General features: G+C 42.5%; 1 protein-coding gene across 1 annotated transcript in view; it reads right to left on the bottom strand.

Moving 5' to 3' along the window:
* The window catches only part of LOC125352469 (ral guanine nucleotide dissociation stimulator-like), a 51,309-nt gene extending 43,315 nt beyond the window's left edge, over positions 1 to 7,994 (bottom strand). Inside the window, 2 exon segments of the mRNA XM_048347577.1 lie at positions 2,743 to 2,823; positions 7,779 to 7,994. Coding sequence (XP_048203534.1) covers positions 2,743 to 2,822 — 80 coding nt within the window. The 5' untranslated portion in view covers position 2,823; positions 7,779 to 7,994.
* Between the last annotated feature and the right edge of the window lie 10,022 nt (positions 7,995 to 18,016).

Below are 18,016 nucleotides of genomic sequence, written 5' to 3'. Positions count from 1 at the left end.
CCCACTGAGACTCTTAACATTTTATTGCAAACATTTCTCTTCAAAGTCTATTATTTTGTTAGGGTACTATTTTGGTCTTTTATAATTATTTGGGGATATGGTGGTGTTGGCTGGTATGCTGGTTTGAATAAGGTGAGTTTAAAATTTAAGAAATTGAATTTAAAATTAAAGGAAATAATTTTCACAGAGCTGAGTTCATGTGGGTGACTCATGCCTTTAATCCTAGCTACTCAGAAGGCTAAGATCTGAGGATCATGGTTCAAAACCAGACCAGGCAGAAATGTCCTCTGTGAGATGTTCTTCAATTAACCCTCAAAAGCTAGGAGTAGAGGTATGGCTTAAAGGCAGAGTGCCAGACTTTAGTGAGAAAGCTAAAGGGCAGCATACAGGCCCTGAGTTCAAGCCCTAGTACCAACACACACACACACACACACACACACACACACACACGCACACACACACACAATTTCACATGAAAATTTGTAATTGATTTCGTACTTACTTCTTTACTGTTTTGCCTGTAAATGCAAGTTTCACTGTTTTTCTAGGCTGCATTTTCACTCCTAATGATACAGTCAACAGTGGGCCACTGGAAACAGACTGAGCTGGCATGGAATGTGCTTTACATGCATCCTGCCTGAGAAGCTGGTTGTGATGGGGATATTCTAGACCTATCTCTCTACAGAATCTCTAGAGCATGGAAGAAATGGGATCTCTTTGGGTCCTTGGAGAACATACCCCTCAGCTAGCCTCCTGGCGCCTCTGGACCAGCTCACCACACCCGAAGCACAAGGCCTGAAATGAGTGAGCCATGGAATTAGCTTCCCAGCAGGTCCTCACCACAGGGTCTGAAGTACGTATTTAGGCACTTAAGACCCTTGAGGTTTTCCAAATCCAAATTGTCCCATGAAAGAAATGGCCCCTTGCTGGGTATCAATGGCTCATCCCTGTAATCCTAGCTACTTAGGAACCTGAGAACTGAGCAAAATCCTTAATCCCTAATCCCTAAAATCTCCAATTTATCACCAAAAAGCCAGAAGTAGAGCTATGGATCAAGTGGTAGAGCACAGGGGCAGTACCCAAGCCCTGAGTTCAAGTCCCAATGCATAAAAATTAAGTTAAAAAATAAAAAAATAAGAATCCAAATCAATTTTGTCCCTCTTGGACCCTGTGACAACTGTGAAAATCTCACCTCCAGTAGATGCCAAAGTAATGACAGCATCCTCTCTCCTGAACAGTGTTCAATAATGCCACAGAAACCCAGAGGAATACTAAGGGCTTACTTTGGAAATCTCATTAACAAGCCAATTAAATCATCTTTTAAATCCGAGACTGTTTGTAGAAATGATGACATGATCATTAGAAAAAAGCTGAAAGCCACGGAGTACGTGTTGAAAGAAAAAAGCAAAAGATAACCACCGTTACTTTCTTTGTATGCCTTTTCTTTTCTTTTATATTCAAAGCTGAGCTATACCACCTGAGCTATACTTCCACTGACTGCTTTTGATTAGTTAACTGGAGATAAGAGTGTCCTGGATTCGTCTGCCTAGGCTGGGCTCTAACCTCCATTTTCAGATTTCAGCCTCCTCACTAACTAGAATTACAGATGTGAGCCACTGGCACCTGGCTTTTATATGTATTTTCAACATAGTAGGGATAATAATGTGTACACAAGTTATTCATTGCTTTGAAGCCTGAAGACACTCTATATATTAAACTTCTGGAAGTAAATGCTCTTCAAGAATATTTCTAAGGCCATACCAAGTATGATGGTGCACACCTCTAAGACCGGCCTTTAGAAGGCTGAGGTAAGAGGCTCATGAGACCTGCCAGGACTATATAGTATGACCAGCTTTAAAATAAAATCAAGCCAGCTGCCAATGGCTGAGTCCTGTAATCATAGCTACTCAAGAGGCTGAGATCTGAGAACTTCAGTTTGAAGCCAGCTAGATAGATAAGTCCATGAGAGTCTTAACTGCAATTATTCACCAAAAAACCAGAAGTGAAGCTGTGGCTCAGGTGGTAGAGCAATAACCTTAAGAAAAAAAAATCTACGGAATAGCACCCAGACCCCAAATTCAAGCCCCAGGATGAGCACAAAAATAAATGAATGAATGAATAAATAAATACATTAAATAAATAAATGATGAATATAAATAAAGGGTGAGAAAACCATTTTCATCAATGTATGACAAATTACTAGACATTAATGTGGGTGATCTAATGGTTCTAATTTTTACTACTGAATTTTAAATAACACTGCAGTCAACAATTGCATTCATGAAAGTGTTCCTAGCTTAAAGAGATGACAATTTTGAACTCTCCTGATCCATATTTCTTGGGGCTGGAAAGGGCATTAAGCATTGTCATATTTCTGCAATGTTTAATAAACAGGAGCTTAAGTGTTACCTAGGGGCTCAAAACACAAGAAAAGAGGCAGCGTAAGTGCCAGGCACAGACAACAGTAGAGGCCAAATTGTTTTTCAAGACCAACTACAGAAGAAATCTCAAAGGGACAACCCATAAGTTTACAGGTTGCTTTCATATCTATGTCAACTGACATTCAAATCACAGGAGAGGGGGAGATGTTCTTCCCAAAATCTGTGTCCAAAGCCTCTTCTTGTTCAATCTCACAGCTGACAACAAACACACTGAAAAGTTTTGTTGTTTTGTTTTTTACAAAAAAAAAAACAACAAAAAAAACAAGCACAGAATTCCAGATAGAGAAGCAGAAAGTCTCACCTTTTAGTGGAATCTTTCAAAGAGACCTGGCACAGATTTGTGCTGTGCTGATTTAGCAAGACTTTCTGCAGTCTTTGCATTCTGTGAAAGAAAAACAACTTATTTACTTTCTGGGCAAAAGAGAGCAAGGTGTGTTCCATGCACTCACTCCATCAGTCTGAGGCAAAAACAATGTAACAGGCATCAGAAGTACAGCAGGCAGGCAAAGAGCATGTCCTGTACTGCCCCCCTGTCCCGGGGAGCTTTATTTTACATGTGACCCAAGAAAGGAAGAGACACAGGCACAACATACATGGTGGAGTCCTGTGGGAGACAGGGATGACATATAGGCATTAATCAAAACTCAATTGCAGGCCAGTGACTCCCTATCCTGAGCCCCTTTCTCTAAGCAGGCAGCCAATTAGGAGTTCATTAGATGCTAAACTCTAGTTAGGGTGGGCCTGTGCCTTATAGTCCTAACTTTGAATGGAAAAGCTAAGGACCAGTGTTCAGGCTCTGAGTTCAAGCCCTAGGACACCCTCATACACACACACACACACATACACAGACACACACACACACACACACACACACACAAAATAATAAGAGATTATTTATTTATATATGATTCAGGGATGGGAGGTTGCCATTGAACCAGACCTTTGGGCCAACTGGGGGAACTATGAAAATGCTGTTTCTTTAGCTGAGTTGAAATAATCCACTATACTTTACATTTGTGTGACTGTTTTCTTTTTAATTCTTTTATTTTATACTAAAAAATTGAAAGAAGAAAACTATGAAGAGGTGACTGGGGTTTCTGATGAATCCTGTAGCTGTGGAATGGAAGGGGAGGAGGGTACAGGAGGGGGAAGAGAAACAAGAAGAAAGAGGTGTCAGGTCATTTCAAGGGCTTGTTTCAACTTGCCTTAGCTGAGAACAGGAGAAAGGTGGCACCAGAGGGTGCTGCGGAGCAACGTTAGTTGTAGGATGGGATCATGGAAGGTAATGGCTGTTCCCTGTGGGATCGGGTAGCTGCCCTTCTCCATAGGCCTGAAATGTGGTTCAAGAAGACAGGCTGTGTGTGCAGATGTCAAAAACATATTATTGACCAAAGAATGTGAATGATCTAAAAAACTTCAGAACATTCAGGTTCTGAAATGATAAATAGTTTATCTTTTTTTGCTTAATAGAATACACTGTCAAAATTCATTTTCTCTGCTTATTTTTACTTTCTATTGTGGCTGCTGGGAAATTTTAAATGACATGGCAGAGGTTTTGTGTCTATTGGTGATGTGACATCCTCATGCACAGCCCAGTGTCCAAATGATCATTCCAGTCAATGGCCAACCTTGCTCCAGGAGGAAGAGCCCATCTCTCCCCCTGGCTGGAAGGAGGGGCACAGTCTGGCACTGTTGGCTCTAAGGGGACTCTCTGCATTGTGTTCTCTCACTATCCTTCTAGGCAGTGCTGGTGGTCACCAAGCTCATAAGTGTGAGCCACTAGTGACCAGGCTAGTTTATTCTTTAGATAAGGTCTTCAGCTCTCCTATTTCTGTCTATTGCATAGCTGGTGCAGTTGGGATTAAAGTCATGCATGCCCATGTCTGGTTGTACTCCTATCTTATTGCTATTGTTTTCCCTGTTGCTAGTGCCTGGTGAAGCTCACCTGCTTGTGTCTGCAGCATGAATAAATGAGGAGGGTGAGAGAGGCTCTGTGAAGTGACCAGGAAGCATACAGAGCACAGAGCTGCACCTGTGAGCATCCTGAAGAGGTGTGATGGATGGTGACCAAGGTAATGACCATAGAGATGGACAGAAAGAGAAGACCATAGGCTCACAGAGGGACCCTGTGGAAACAGAGGCCACACATGGCAGTCCCAATCTGACCAAATCTACTGCTGGAATCCTCAAATATTGCTTGCCAACTTTTTTTGTTTATGAGGCAACATCTGAGGATAAAATGCATATAATGATTTATCACAGATTAATCAAACTATGTGTAATGCACAGCAGGATGGGGCCTTTCACAGTGGGTAAGGAGATATTCACAGAGGGAGAGGAGGTATTCTAAGAAGAGGTTAAATCACATGCAGATCATCACATGTAGAATATTGGCAGTAATGAGCATGCAGAGTGAGCATAGACTCAGTGCCCAGTGCTGCACAGAGTTGACCATTGCCAAACATGCGAGCAGAGATGAAGGAAATACACTACACCACAGGTCAACAGCCATGTCTGTTGAAGAGATGCTTGTGGCCAATGACCTCAGTTACAGTGACCTCTAAGAAAACAGCATGCATCACTAGAGATGATGGGTAAATAAATGCACACAGCTGTGGTCTGTATTTTAAAAAACAAACAAAAAAAAAACTCCAAGAAGCATGGAGCTAGGGGCTAATGACTCATGCCTGTAAGCCTAGCTACTTAAGAGGCTGAGATCTGAAGATCTCACTTTGAAGTCGGCCCCAACAGTAAAGTCTATGAGACCCTTATCTGCAATTAACCACCAAAAAGACAGAAGTGGAGCTATATGTCAAGTGGTAGAGTATTTCCCTTGAGCAAAACACGAAGGGATAGTGTCCAGGCCCTGAGTTCAAGCCAAGTACCAACACACACACACACACACACACACACACACACACTCACGCGAATGGGCTGGATTTGGCCTTGGAAGCCATACCTTGCTACCTTCCTTGGTAATCTCCAGCAAACAAGGCCCCACTTGGTGCCTGAGGGTCTTCTTAGGGAAGCACTGCATATAAGTGAATTGTGAATTTCAGGATTCTCCCTTCAACACAAGATTGGACTGGGGAACCCACTCTTGGGCCACCAGCAACACAAATGCAGGTAGAAAATAAACCTGTAATCTTGTTAGCCAAAGCATTTTCTTTCTTTGACACTTTCTTCCCATCTTCACCCTACCCCTGCAGTATCAGCGTTCGAACTCCAGTCCTCACACTCTCTCTCTTGGCTTGCTTGGCTGGTGCTCTACTATTTGAGTCATGCCTTCAGCCTTAATTTTTGATGGTTATTTGGAGATGGAGTCTTGTGTACTTTTTTTCTTGCCCTAGCTGGCTTCAAACCTAGATCTACCAGATCTCAGTGTCCTGAGTAGCTAGGGTTACTTTTGGGCACTTCTTGATATGCTAAAGTGTTTCATCTACTGAGAGCAGCTAGGGCTGGTGTGGAGAATGGGAAGTACGGGGAATTGAATACATCTCACTTCAAATGACTTTGCAGGGTTAGCAGCAAAAGTGGACTCTAAGCAGCGTAGGGAAGCTCTTTACCTAATGATGGCCTGGGTGGAAGGGAGGCAACAGTATACCTGTGCCCCACACCAGGAGAGCTCCTTTATCCTCTAGCTCGTCCCAGAGTGCAAAGGGCCTCCAGAGACTCCTGGGCTGCAGGGAAGCACTTCAGGAAAGAGATATACACATCTAATGTAAACTGCATCATTGTGAAACACAAGGGAACAGAAAGGCCAGTGAGAACCAGTAGGAATCTTTGGCAGATCAGGGAGGGCCTGGTGAAACCACATGATAAAACATTCACTAAAAAAATAAGCTGGGTTTGTGTGGGCAAATGTTTATGTTCTCTGCAGTGGAGGAGGGAAAGTGTAATAGCAGTTTTTCTGTCTTAGAATGCAACTGCCAAGCAATCCTCCCCCCACCTTCTAAGCCCTTAAGGAGGGAGAATTTTCCGGCAGCTCTCTCCAGCCAAAGCCTGGAACTCACTGACAGCAGTGTTTCCACCTCAGTCCCCTCAGACAGAGGGAGTAGACCACATCCAGAATCCCACTGTTCGAAGCAAGGTACAGAGGTGTTCATCTACCTTGGAAAGAGAACAACTAGCAGCATTTTCTCATGGTTGTTGCTGAGGAAAGCTTTGGCTTCAGATCTGGGGAGCATAACTCAGAACCCAGTGCTATGGAAGAAACTTGGGGAGCACCAGCAAGAAAGAGCAGGCAGGGCAGCTAGCCAGAAGTTTCATAAGTACCTTGCAGGTAAAAGAGAAGCTTTAAACTAGGCCCTGTGGCTCACATCTGTAATCCAAGCTTCTCAGGAGGCTAAGATATTTGGATCCTGGTTCAAAGCCAGCTGGGGCAGTAAAGTCCATGAGACTCTTATCTCCAATCAAGGAGCAAAAGACAGAAAGTAGTTAGTTGGGTGTTGGTGGCTCATTTCTGGAATCCTAGCTACTCAGGAGGCTGAGATCATTGGATCACAGTTTGAAGCCAGTCAGAGCAGGAAAGTCTGTGAGACTCTTATTTCCAGTTACTCACAAGAATGTGGGAGGCGGAGGAGCTGTGGCTCACGTGGTAAAGTGCTAGCTTTGAACAGAAAACAAAGTGGTAGCTTCCTGCGTTGAGGTCAAGCCCCAGATCTGGCACAAAAGCAAACAAAAAGGCTAGAAGTGAGCTTTGGTGTGAGTGCTAGAGTACCAGCTTTGAGTGAAAAAATGAAGGCATAGTGCTCAGGTCCTAAGTGCAAGCCACAGTACTGGCATGTGCTCACGATACTGGTGTGTATGCATTTGTACAGGCATGTGCCCATGCACGCACACACACATGCACACACACACGCACACACACACACATACACACAAGATCAGCTTTTAAACACTGTTTCAAATGAAGAAAGGGCAGGAGTCTGGGAAGAAGTAACTAAACTTACATTTGCTTTTGTGCTGGAAGACAGGAGGACAGAAGGGCAGGAATGTCCCAGTGGTCTAGTGATATCTATACTGTTGTTCAGTTTAGACACAGCCAGGGAAGAAGAGACAAGAGAACAGCTACTGAGAATACCCTAAGGAAAAGAAATTTCAAGATCATGCTTACCACGATTTTTTTTTTTTTTTTTTTTGGCCGTCCTGGGGCTTGGACTCAGGGTCTGAGCACTGCCCTGGCCTCCTTTTGCTCAAGGCTAGCCCTCTGCCGCTTGAGCCACAGCGCCACTTCTGGCCATTTTCTGTATATGTGGTGCTGGGGAATTGAACCCGGGGCCTCATGTATACGAGGCAAGCACTCTTGCCACTAGGCCATATCCCCAGCCTGCTTACCATGATTTTTATGCCTATGATTCCCAAACTGTGTGCCTGGCACCCCGGGGCAGAGCAGTGGATCTGCAGGGTTGCCAAGGAGCATCTCAGGTTTTGGATGAAACTACAAGGTTTGGATGCCAGGTGGATACTGAGTGGATTAACTTCAGACATTCCTGTTGGACTGTTTTTTTTTCGGGAGCAACCTATCTTCACAAGTTTGCTTGAAGAGGTTTGTTGTTGCTGTGATAAGAAGGGAGTACCTGGAGAAAATTATTTTAAGAAAACAATGTGTGCATTAGTTCCCAGGTTTGTACTCAGCACCTTGGAGCTGTTCCTTAGTTTTTTTGTTTTCATTCAAGGCTGGCACTATACCTCTTGCCACAGCTCCAATTCTGGCTTTTAGTGGTTAATTGGAGAAAAGGGTCTCACAGATTTTCCTGTACAGGACGGCTTAGACCTCAGTCCTCAGATCTCAGACTCCTGAGTAGGTAGGATTGCAGGTGCGAGCCACTAGTGCCTAGATACCATTGGGACTTAAAGGGGATGAAGGCTGTGCTGGCAGAAGTGTCCCATATGAGCTCAAGGTTGGAACGTTTGGCAATACCCAACAGCCACAAACAGCTATTAGTAATGATGGTAATGCAAGAATGAAATAAAAAATACTAGACTTCCTTAAATTTATGTGCATTATGTTTCTCAAATGTTGTGGGGCAGTTTGAGCTCAGTTCCCTCAGGAGCAGAACTGTAAGGTTTTCATTTTCCCTAGGCAAATGTAAATGGCAGAGATAGTGAGGAGGCTGGGAACTGGTAGTTCAGAAATCTCTGTTTTAGGCTGTTGATTTGCACATGCTGGGTTTTCTTATGAACTGAACACTGATGCTCACACAAAATATTCAAACAATACAGAATGGTATATGGTAGAAAATCAAAGTCCTCAGCCCTTACTCCACCTCTTCCTAGCCACATTACATAGCTCTTCATGCACTATCTCAAATGCCAATAAAGAGAGTGACAAGGTTTTGTCATATACTGTGACAGGTGTACTGTTTGAGCAGTCATCTTTATGTGTGGGGAAATCTAATCTAGAAAGCAAAAGACAAGACAGTACCACAGGAAGAGTGATGGGGTACGTAAGGAATGTAGGTACCACCAGGCTGCTATGGCCATGCCAATAAACAGCTGATTAACTATAGAAAGATAGATTGGACATGATTTGGTGGTGACATAGTATCTTCCCTTAACTTTTTTGCACATATTTTAAATATATCTAGAGCCTTTATTATCTTTTCTGAGACAGAAAAGAAAATGTTAGAGAGAGGAGGGGAAGAGAGAAGGAAGAAGAGGCAGGAGGAGGAGGAATGGCAGCTGCTGCAGGAACAGCCATGGCAGGTATAGTATGGTATTGTTTGTCCACCAAAAATTCACACACTAAGAATTGGTCAACAATGCAATGATAGAGAGAGGTGTTAGAACCTTTAAGAGGTGGATCCAACAGAAGTTAAGTAGGTCATTGGGGTTCTAACCTGGGAAGTGATTAATGCCTGTCTCTTGGGAGTCAGGTCATCTTAAAGGACTTGATTGAGTGCAGAGGGGGACTGTGTATGTATGTGTGTGTTCTGGTGTTTGAACTTGGGGCCTACACAATGATTCTGAGCTTTTGTGCTCAAAGCTAGTGCTCAATCATTTGAGCCACAGTTCTACTTAGGCAGTTTGGGTACTTAATTGGAAATAAGGGTGTCATGGGCTTTCCTGTCCAAACTGGCTTCAAACCTTGATCCTCAACCTCTTGAGAAGATAGGACTACAAGTTTGATCCATCATTGCCTGGCCAGAGTATATACTTATAAAGCAAAGTTGTCTCCGTCTCTTGCATCTCTCTTATCATATGACTTCTCCCATCCTTCTACCCTTGCATACACTCCATCCATGGTATGATGTCACCAGAAGGCCCTCACAAAGATTGACTAACCATCTCTTTCCTTTATAAAGTACTCTGGTATTTTGTTATAGTATTATAAAATGGACCACATGAAGAATGACATCACTCTTCTGAAGTTGTGAGACTCACAGTCATGTGTACTCTATAATTTGAACATGGAAAGCAATCTGCAGAGCCTGCCTACAGGGTACCATAGTGCAGACCTGAAGATAGCCAACCAATATACTGCTCCTCATGGGCTTTGATTACAAAGCCTGACTTGGCTGATGATTCCAAGAGCTTGAAGCTGTAGATATGATTCTCATTTCAGCTGAACTAAGTGCAATTACAAAATCACCTACTGAATTCCCTCTGTGTACCACAGTTGTAAAAACATTAGAAAAACCAAGTCCACATCAGCATTTTTTAACTACCATGACCACTTTCAATATAAAAAAATGAGGATTTTCACCAAATAAGCCTGCTTTTAATTTGTTCATTTGCTTTTTCTTTTAAAATTGCATTTCATGATTTTACCCAGGCTGGCTCAGGGCACGATTCTCCTTCTTCTGCCTCCCCAGCATCTGGGTAACAGGCATAAACCACAATACCTGGCTGGTTTTGAGGATAGATTCTCACTCACTTTGGCCTGGGATAGTAGAATCGTAATCCTCCTATCTATGTCTCCTGAATAGCTGGGATTCCAGCTGTGTTCCATCATGCTCTGGCCTAAAAACCATTTTTAAAAACATTTGTTCTGAACACTATTATTTCCTTTTTGAACCAAGACAAACTGAAAAATTGACAAAGAATAATTTGCTCAGGGGCTGTTGCATGAAGGAGAGGCAGATAAATTTTGTTTTGACTCCACATGCCACATAAGAAGCCTGAGAAAGCATTTTTCTCATGACAGAGGATTAAGAGACAGGGGAATTCTGAATCATTTATATCTCTCATCTGTGTTTCATCATTCAGCATTGAGGTCACTTGGGGCAGGATCAGTTATTGTGGTAAGGGCTCTCATGAGTGGTAGGATGGTAGTAGCAGCACTGGTCTTTATTCTACTAGATGGCAGTAGCACCATGCCCCACCTTGTGGCAAATAATACACTCACAAATCTGAAATTTGTGGAGAAAATGTATTAGTAAAGTGTGGAGCATGTTAATTACAAATACTTTACCACAAACACAAATTTGTAAGTATTGTGTTTCATATTCTCTAAATACATTCATGATACAAACACATAGTGAATTCCGTTATTCAGAATATCTTTGCAAATATCATCACTCCCACATGAGAATTCAGATTACATTTTTACATTCAATTTACAACATAACTCCAAAATATGATTTAGGGGGAGGGGCAGGGCTTGAACTCTGTGCCTAAATGCTGACCGTGAGCTCTTCTGTTTATGGCTAGTGCTCTACCACTTGAGCCACAACACTTTCTGGTGGTTAACTAGAGATAAGAGTCTCATGAACTTTCCTGCCTGGGCTGGCTTTGAACTGTGATCATCCGATATCAGCCTCCTAAGTAGGTAGGATTACAAGCGTGAGCCACTAGTGCCCAGCCAAAATAGGAATTCATAAAATTTTTCAATCAAGTTTTCAAAACACAAAGAAGACACAACCCATGTCCTCTGAATTTTCACAGTGCCTAGGTAGCCAAGAATACCAGATTTTTTTATGATTATTATACAATTTATATACGCTCCAAAAACAAGTCATGCCCTCACATGATCAAATATATAAATTTTACCTAATAGATCAGGTGTATACATTGAAATAAAATAGACAATCTGCCTTTCTGTAAATTCCTTTTATTCAACTAATGAATATAGGATTTTTATTTTTACCAAACTTTTGCATCCACAGAAGTCAGTATGATTTAACAATACCAGTCTGAGTAAAACCCTATTATTAAATTCTGCAAAGGCATTAACAGAACTGATGAATACAGTCAACATACGGATGCTGATATTTTTGCTAACTTCCATAACAAGGTCTGCTGGAACTCCCATTGCTTTGCAATGGCCTGAGCTACTTTTCAGCTGGACTGGAAAGTGGCTTTCAAACACAGAAGACGTTTCCCTCAAGCTTTTGCATTCCCGAGGGTCTAAGGGACACTGGAGGGGTCACACTTCCAGGTTCACAACCATTATTACTCTCCACCCTCCACCCCACTTCATGAGGAGAGCCCCCATAGAACAAGAGGGGCCCAGAGCATGGTGCCAGGTGCCAGGCCGGGCTCGGGAGCACCTAGTCCCACAGGGTACTTTTGCTCCCTACAGGCACTGAGAATCGAAACTCAAGGTCAAGAAGACTGGAGCAATGCTCTAACACGCTTAGGAAGAGTCAGCTCTAAGTTTTCCATTACCTTTGTTTTCAGAGAAGTAAACCTCCACCCCGCCACAGGAGCCACCTCCATTGGGAAAAATGTCCTCCAAGCTGGCTTCTGCGCACACACACTCTCGCTTGCGCCTGCGCATCTCTGTTTCCGCCAAAGTGTCCAAGCTCCCTCTGGCCCTTTTGCAAGCGCCTGTGCAGCTCTGGCTTCTAGCAGAAAGTTGAATGGCCGAGCAAGCCATTGTACGCATGTGTAGACCCCACAGGGCCGGGCCGGAGCTCACTGTCTAGGCTATGCTCCATCACAGAAAGTTGATGGTCAACCTTCCTCAAAACCATCATGTCAGATTCAACTACTCGTGATTTCCAAAGTTACCAACCTACCAGACAGGCACTCACCACCCATGTGCAAGTTCCGTTAAAGAACCCTTATAGTACAGAATTCCCAACATGGGAAATACTCTAAGATGTGATTTATCCTGCCTTTATTTCTAGAGCTCTTCCTATTAGACTTAGTCTACTATGTACATTTATTTCACACAGAGATTCCTCAATGAATCTGAAAGTCATGTTGAGAAATCCTGTGCCTCTCAATGTGGTGAAAACATTAGTATGTATGTATGTATGTATGTATGTATGTATGTATGTATGTATTTATTTATTTATTTATTTTTGCCAGTCCTGGGCCATCACTGAGCCACCACGCCACTTCTGGCCGTTTTCTACATATGTGGTGATGGGGAATAGAACCCAGGGCTTCATGTATACGAGGCAAGCACTCTTGCCACCAGGCCATATTCCCAGCCCAAACATTTGCTTTAAATAGATAACAAAACGCAATTTTCTGACTTCCCTGGATCTCTTTCTAAATGGAGGTGAGTGCTGCTCTGTGGTGAAGAAATCTAATGCTTTTCTAGTTTATGGGTGTGAAAGTTTTATCTTCTTCCAAAGACTTCCTGTTTCATCAATATACATACCACCATGTCAGGCAATGATATTTCAATTACTTATGAATAATGTATCTGTAAATGGTTTTCATTTTAAAATGCTGGGTCTTTTACTGGAAAAAGTTCTGTGCAACATTTTAAGAATTATTTCAAAATACATAAGAGAGGGAAATAAAATTATTTAGTTTGAGATTTTCTCAAGTAGGAAAGATACAGAAAGTTATGTGTTTGGAAAAAACAGGAATAAATGAGGAAGGAGTAACAACGGAAAAGATGAACGGATCAAGATGCATTATACACATAAATTGATACACTGACTTGAAATCCATTTGTACAATGAGTTAAAGTTAATACAAAATTAAAGAAATTTAAAGAAAAGAGAAAATGCTTATGGATGAGAAGGGATTTTGCAAGGTAAACTTTGTCTTAAAGAGTGGTCTAATACCAGGCATTAGTGGCTCAGGGCTATAATTCTAGGTCCTCAGGAGGCTGAGATCTGAAGTTGCCTTTCAAAGCCAGCCTAGGCAGTAAAGTCCATAAGACCCTTTGTCTCCAATTAACCACTGAAAAGCTGGAATTGGCAGTGAAATTCAAGTGGTATATTGCTAGCCTTGAGTGAGAAAAGCTAAGTATCCTACCAAGGCTTTGCATTCAGGCTTTAGCTCTGGTATTTTACACACACACACACACACACACACACACACACACACACACGTGCATGTTAAAAAAAAGTGAAAAATTCCAGAATGGAAAAAGTAAACAAGGACCAAGAAATCAGAGGGATCAACCTTGAACAAAAGGAGTTCAGTGATAGTACCCAAATGCAGCGTTCAAGCCCTTCACCAAAAAAAGTTAACCATATATTTTAAGGGTGAAGACAGAATGCACTGATCCAATATCTAATTTTTGTCTTTAAATATTTGGCTCCTGACATTTGCAAAAGGCTGACTGAAAGAAAATATTTTGTTTTTATCAAAATCATGGCTCATGTCTGTAATCCTAGACACTTAGGAGGTTGATATTTGAGGATCAAAGTTGGAAGCCATCCCAGGTAAGAAAGTCCATGGAGAGTCTTTTCTCAAATTAGGCACACATGACCCCCCCACCCCCCCAAAAAAGTGAGAAGCAGATTTGTGGCTCAAGCAGTAGAGCGAGCACTAGCTTTGAGTAAAAAAAGCTCATGGTCAGCACCTCCATAAAATAAGCAAGACAAAAACTTGTTTTCTGCTCATTTTGTTTATCAGGACATCTTAGAAAATCGAATTCTTTTTTTTTTTTTTTTTGGCCAGTCCTGGGCCTTGGACTCAGGGCCTGAGCACTGTCCCTGGCTTCTTCCCGCTCAAGGCTAGCACTCTGCCGCTTGAGCCACAGCGCCACTTCTGGCCGTCTTCTGTATATGTGGTGCTGGGGAATCGAACCTAGGGCCTCGTGTATCCGAGGCAGGCACTCTTGCCACTAGGCTATATCCCCAGCCCGAAAATCGAATTCTTAAGAGGATGAATAACTGTTATGCATTGCAAGTCCACATGAGAGAAGCATAGAAAATCTCATCCACCATTTGTAGATTGATGGACTCCAATCTAGAAAAAAGAAACCCTGACAAGCAGGTTGAGAATACAGGGACCAAATATTAGGGGAATTATTGTGTTAAACAGGATCCTAGGTTGTCAAGACAACCAGGATCAGTTGTTCATGAAAAAGGAGCTTCATATAAACTGTCCATTACCCTGGTCCATTGGAATAGTGCACAAAGCATGTCCTGTTTGCCTAAAAGACACTGTCTGGAGAATCCCAAACTGCTATACTCCACACTGACTTTGCCCCTTCTCAGCAGGAAGTAGCTTGGAGCAGTCATTGCCCTTGTTCAATAAACATTTGGGTTTCCATCCAAGAGGGGTGAGTAAGAGAGAAAAGGAAATATTAGGTCAGTAGGGATGAAAAAACATTGTAGTTAGCATGGTCCCATCATTGTGCTTTTTGTTCTCATTATGCCTTGGGCTCCTGCTCAAGTAATTCTTCACATAATGCTTTGGGAAGAAGGCATTTCATACAAGTTCAATCAATGAAAAGAGCCAGATAACATACATAAGCCATCAATCAATTGTCCTAAAGCCTTGGGGAGGAAATGTGGGGAGATGCCCATACTATAAAACCACCATGGGAAGAGGAATCCATTGGACTCCTCCTTTGAGGTCCCTCTCAGGAGGATGGAGTTTCGCTACTTTATTTCATGGCTTTCCTTTTACTTTTTAATTAATTTACTATGTTTACTTTAAAGAAAAGAAAAATCTCAATGAAAGCTATTGTTCACTAGGGAGTGAGAACTAGGGGAAAGATATAGGCTCTTGGTGGGTATTAGGAGGAGGGATTGGTAGAGAGGATGAAGGAAGTTGAATACTGGCCAAATAGATTGAAATTATGCACATGTAAAACCATATCTGTTGGGAATTATTTTTTCAAGGTGGAGGGAAGAGGAACAGGGAGATTGATAGAGGGGTGACATTTATTGGAATTCAGTGTAATCATGTGGAGATAAAGCAATGAAATTGTTCCCTCCCATATGACTAATGGTAAGCTAATAATAAACCTGAGTTCTAATTAAATCAAGCTAATAATAAAACAAACCTGAGTTCTACCTAAATCACAGCTCATTTAATTACCTGTGTATATATCAAAGTCTTATGTTATTAAAATTTAACATCCTATGTTGAAGTGTATAGGCTGTATGTCTAAATTTTATTCGTCTTATGTAAACATTTACTGGTTTCATAAATTTGGAGCAGCCAAAATGCCTGGGGAGTGTTCTCTTTATACTTATTCATTGAGCTAAATGAACGTTGCATTTCCTATTTGTTATATATATTTTCATAATCCTGCTACAGAGAAGTCAGGTGGCAGCAGAAGGCCCAGATTAGACCTGAGGAACACAATCCTTGACCTCTAGAGAATGTTAAGGACCACAAATCTTTTCCTGTTCCCTCCTACACCAGGATCCTTGGACATAATTTTGTTTCAACATACCTTCAGGGTTTTGTGCCCACTGCTGCTAAAGCAAGAATACTAACACGGAGAGGCTAAGCCTCTGAGAAGTAGTTAGTGTTAGGTCCTCTACCTGAGGGCTCCATGTAGATGCCCCCACCTCATTAAGTCTCCACCCAGTTACCTGGGTAACCTGTAGACCTGGAGGCAGTTACCTCCCCTTTCCCTGAGGTCACATCCTAATCTACCTGGCCACACCCCTTGCCCCTGCCCTAGATATAAGGCAGGGCTGGGTGGGGGTCTCTCTCTCTCTCTCTCTCTTCTCTCTGGCCATGGATCATCTCAGCCACAGGCCAGCAGTTCGGTAATAAACTTTCTCTCCTGCCTGAATGCTGCGTGGCATTCTCCTTTACCGGCGACCTACTTTAAAAACCTAACATATATGGCACCGTGACTCGGATGGGGCTTAAGAGTCAGGACAGGCGGAATTCCCATCTATTTTTCTTCTTTTTTTTTGGGAGTATCCCCAGTCCTGACAGCCCTTTTTCCGTGAACCAAACTGCTGCAAGTCGCCACATGGCACTTTTCACTAATACCATTGCTGGCCTCCATATCCACCTCCATCTCCACACCACTTGTCTACCCTGTGAAACTGCTGCTGCTCTGGTTCTCTGCCGCTCTGTCCACCGCTTCTGCCGCTTCTGCCCGGTAAGCTCATCCACTCACCAGGTGCCTCCCTCCCGTACTTTTTGGGTTTTGCATCACAGTCACACCCGAGCCTGGACACTGCTAACGCGCCTCTTGACAGTGCAATGAGGTCTGCTCAAAATATTCAAACAGATACAGTTTTTGCCACTGCAATGGTAAATGGTCAGAAGTCACTTATATTCAGGCTCTCTTTATCTCTTTTCCTCTCTTTCTCTTCCTTTTTCTCCCTCTCTCATCTGCCTACTTACTTGCTTAGTTTATAAAAACTCCAAGTCGTACCATCCTGATAACATGCCTTGCTCACAAAGCTGCCTCTTTTCACAGACCTCCGAAACTGAGGCTTGACCACCAATGTGCTTTGTCAGCAAAGATATCTAAAAGTTCTTTTCTCTAGCATTGACCATGTGGTGGATATTGGGTTTAACAGGTATCAGCTCAGGCACCATTATGCCATGCCACATGTTCTCTTGTTAGTGTGTTTGTGTCCTGCCACCCTCCTCAACATGGCATCCCACTGGAGTTTATCAAAATATGGTTTCTTCATTTTATAATCTGAAAATTGTTGTTTGCTAGCAAAATTGTTTTTCTAACTGACCACGTGGTTTTAAAATATTGGGGAAAAAATGCCATTTATTATTGGAATTCCAAAAGAGTCTACTGCTAAAATTCATTTTTGCATGCTGTAAAACCTATGTGCAGAGTGTGTATGTGTGTTCCATGTGTGTATGTCTGTGTAAATGTCATTTGTTAGTATGTCCATCTAGCTATATATCTGTGCTAAAACTCATCACATCTACTGAGTTTTGTCATTGCAGAATTCTGGCAAGTATTTGGTCAGTTCTTGACAAGGTACAGGTAAGCTCTAGTCCCCTTGGTCTCCTTGTTGTTTTAATTGGAAATAAAAAAGGGCTTTTGTGGCAAAGACGCCTTGGATTGCAGTTTGAAGCCAGCCTGGGCAGAAAATCTCTCAAACTCCATCTCCCAACTAACCAGCAAAGAGCTAGGCTGGAAGCATGGCTGAAGGGACTTATCTCTTAACAGCCAAATGCTGGAAGTGGAGCTCAAGTGGTAGAATACTAGCTTCGAGCAGAAGTGCTCAGGGACAGTGCCCAGGCCCTGAGTTCAAATCCTGTGAATGCCAACGGGGGCAAGCCATCCTAGCAACAAGCACCTAGACCACTGGGACTCAGCCAGTTCGGGGAACAAGTATCATGGAGTGGAGTAAGAGGAAAATGATCGCATCCAAAATGGAGTCACTTTGTCTCACCCTTTCAAAATTAATCAGAGCCGGAGGATCAAGAGATAGTAGCTTGTCCATCTAATGTCCATGCCTGAGTATAAGAACTGTCCAAGTCATCCA

This window comes from Perognathus longimembris, chromosome 1 (genome assembly GCF_023159225.1).
Source record: "Perognathus longimembris pacificus isolate PPM17 chromosome 1, ASM2315922v1, whole genome shotgun sequence".
Taxonomy (NCBI): Eukaryota; Metazoa; Chordata; class Mammalia; order Rodentia; family Heteromyidae; genus Perognathus; species Perognathus longimembris.
Note: the sequence above shows the minus strand (reverse complement) of the source record. Positions and strands in the feature narration are given on the sequence as shown.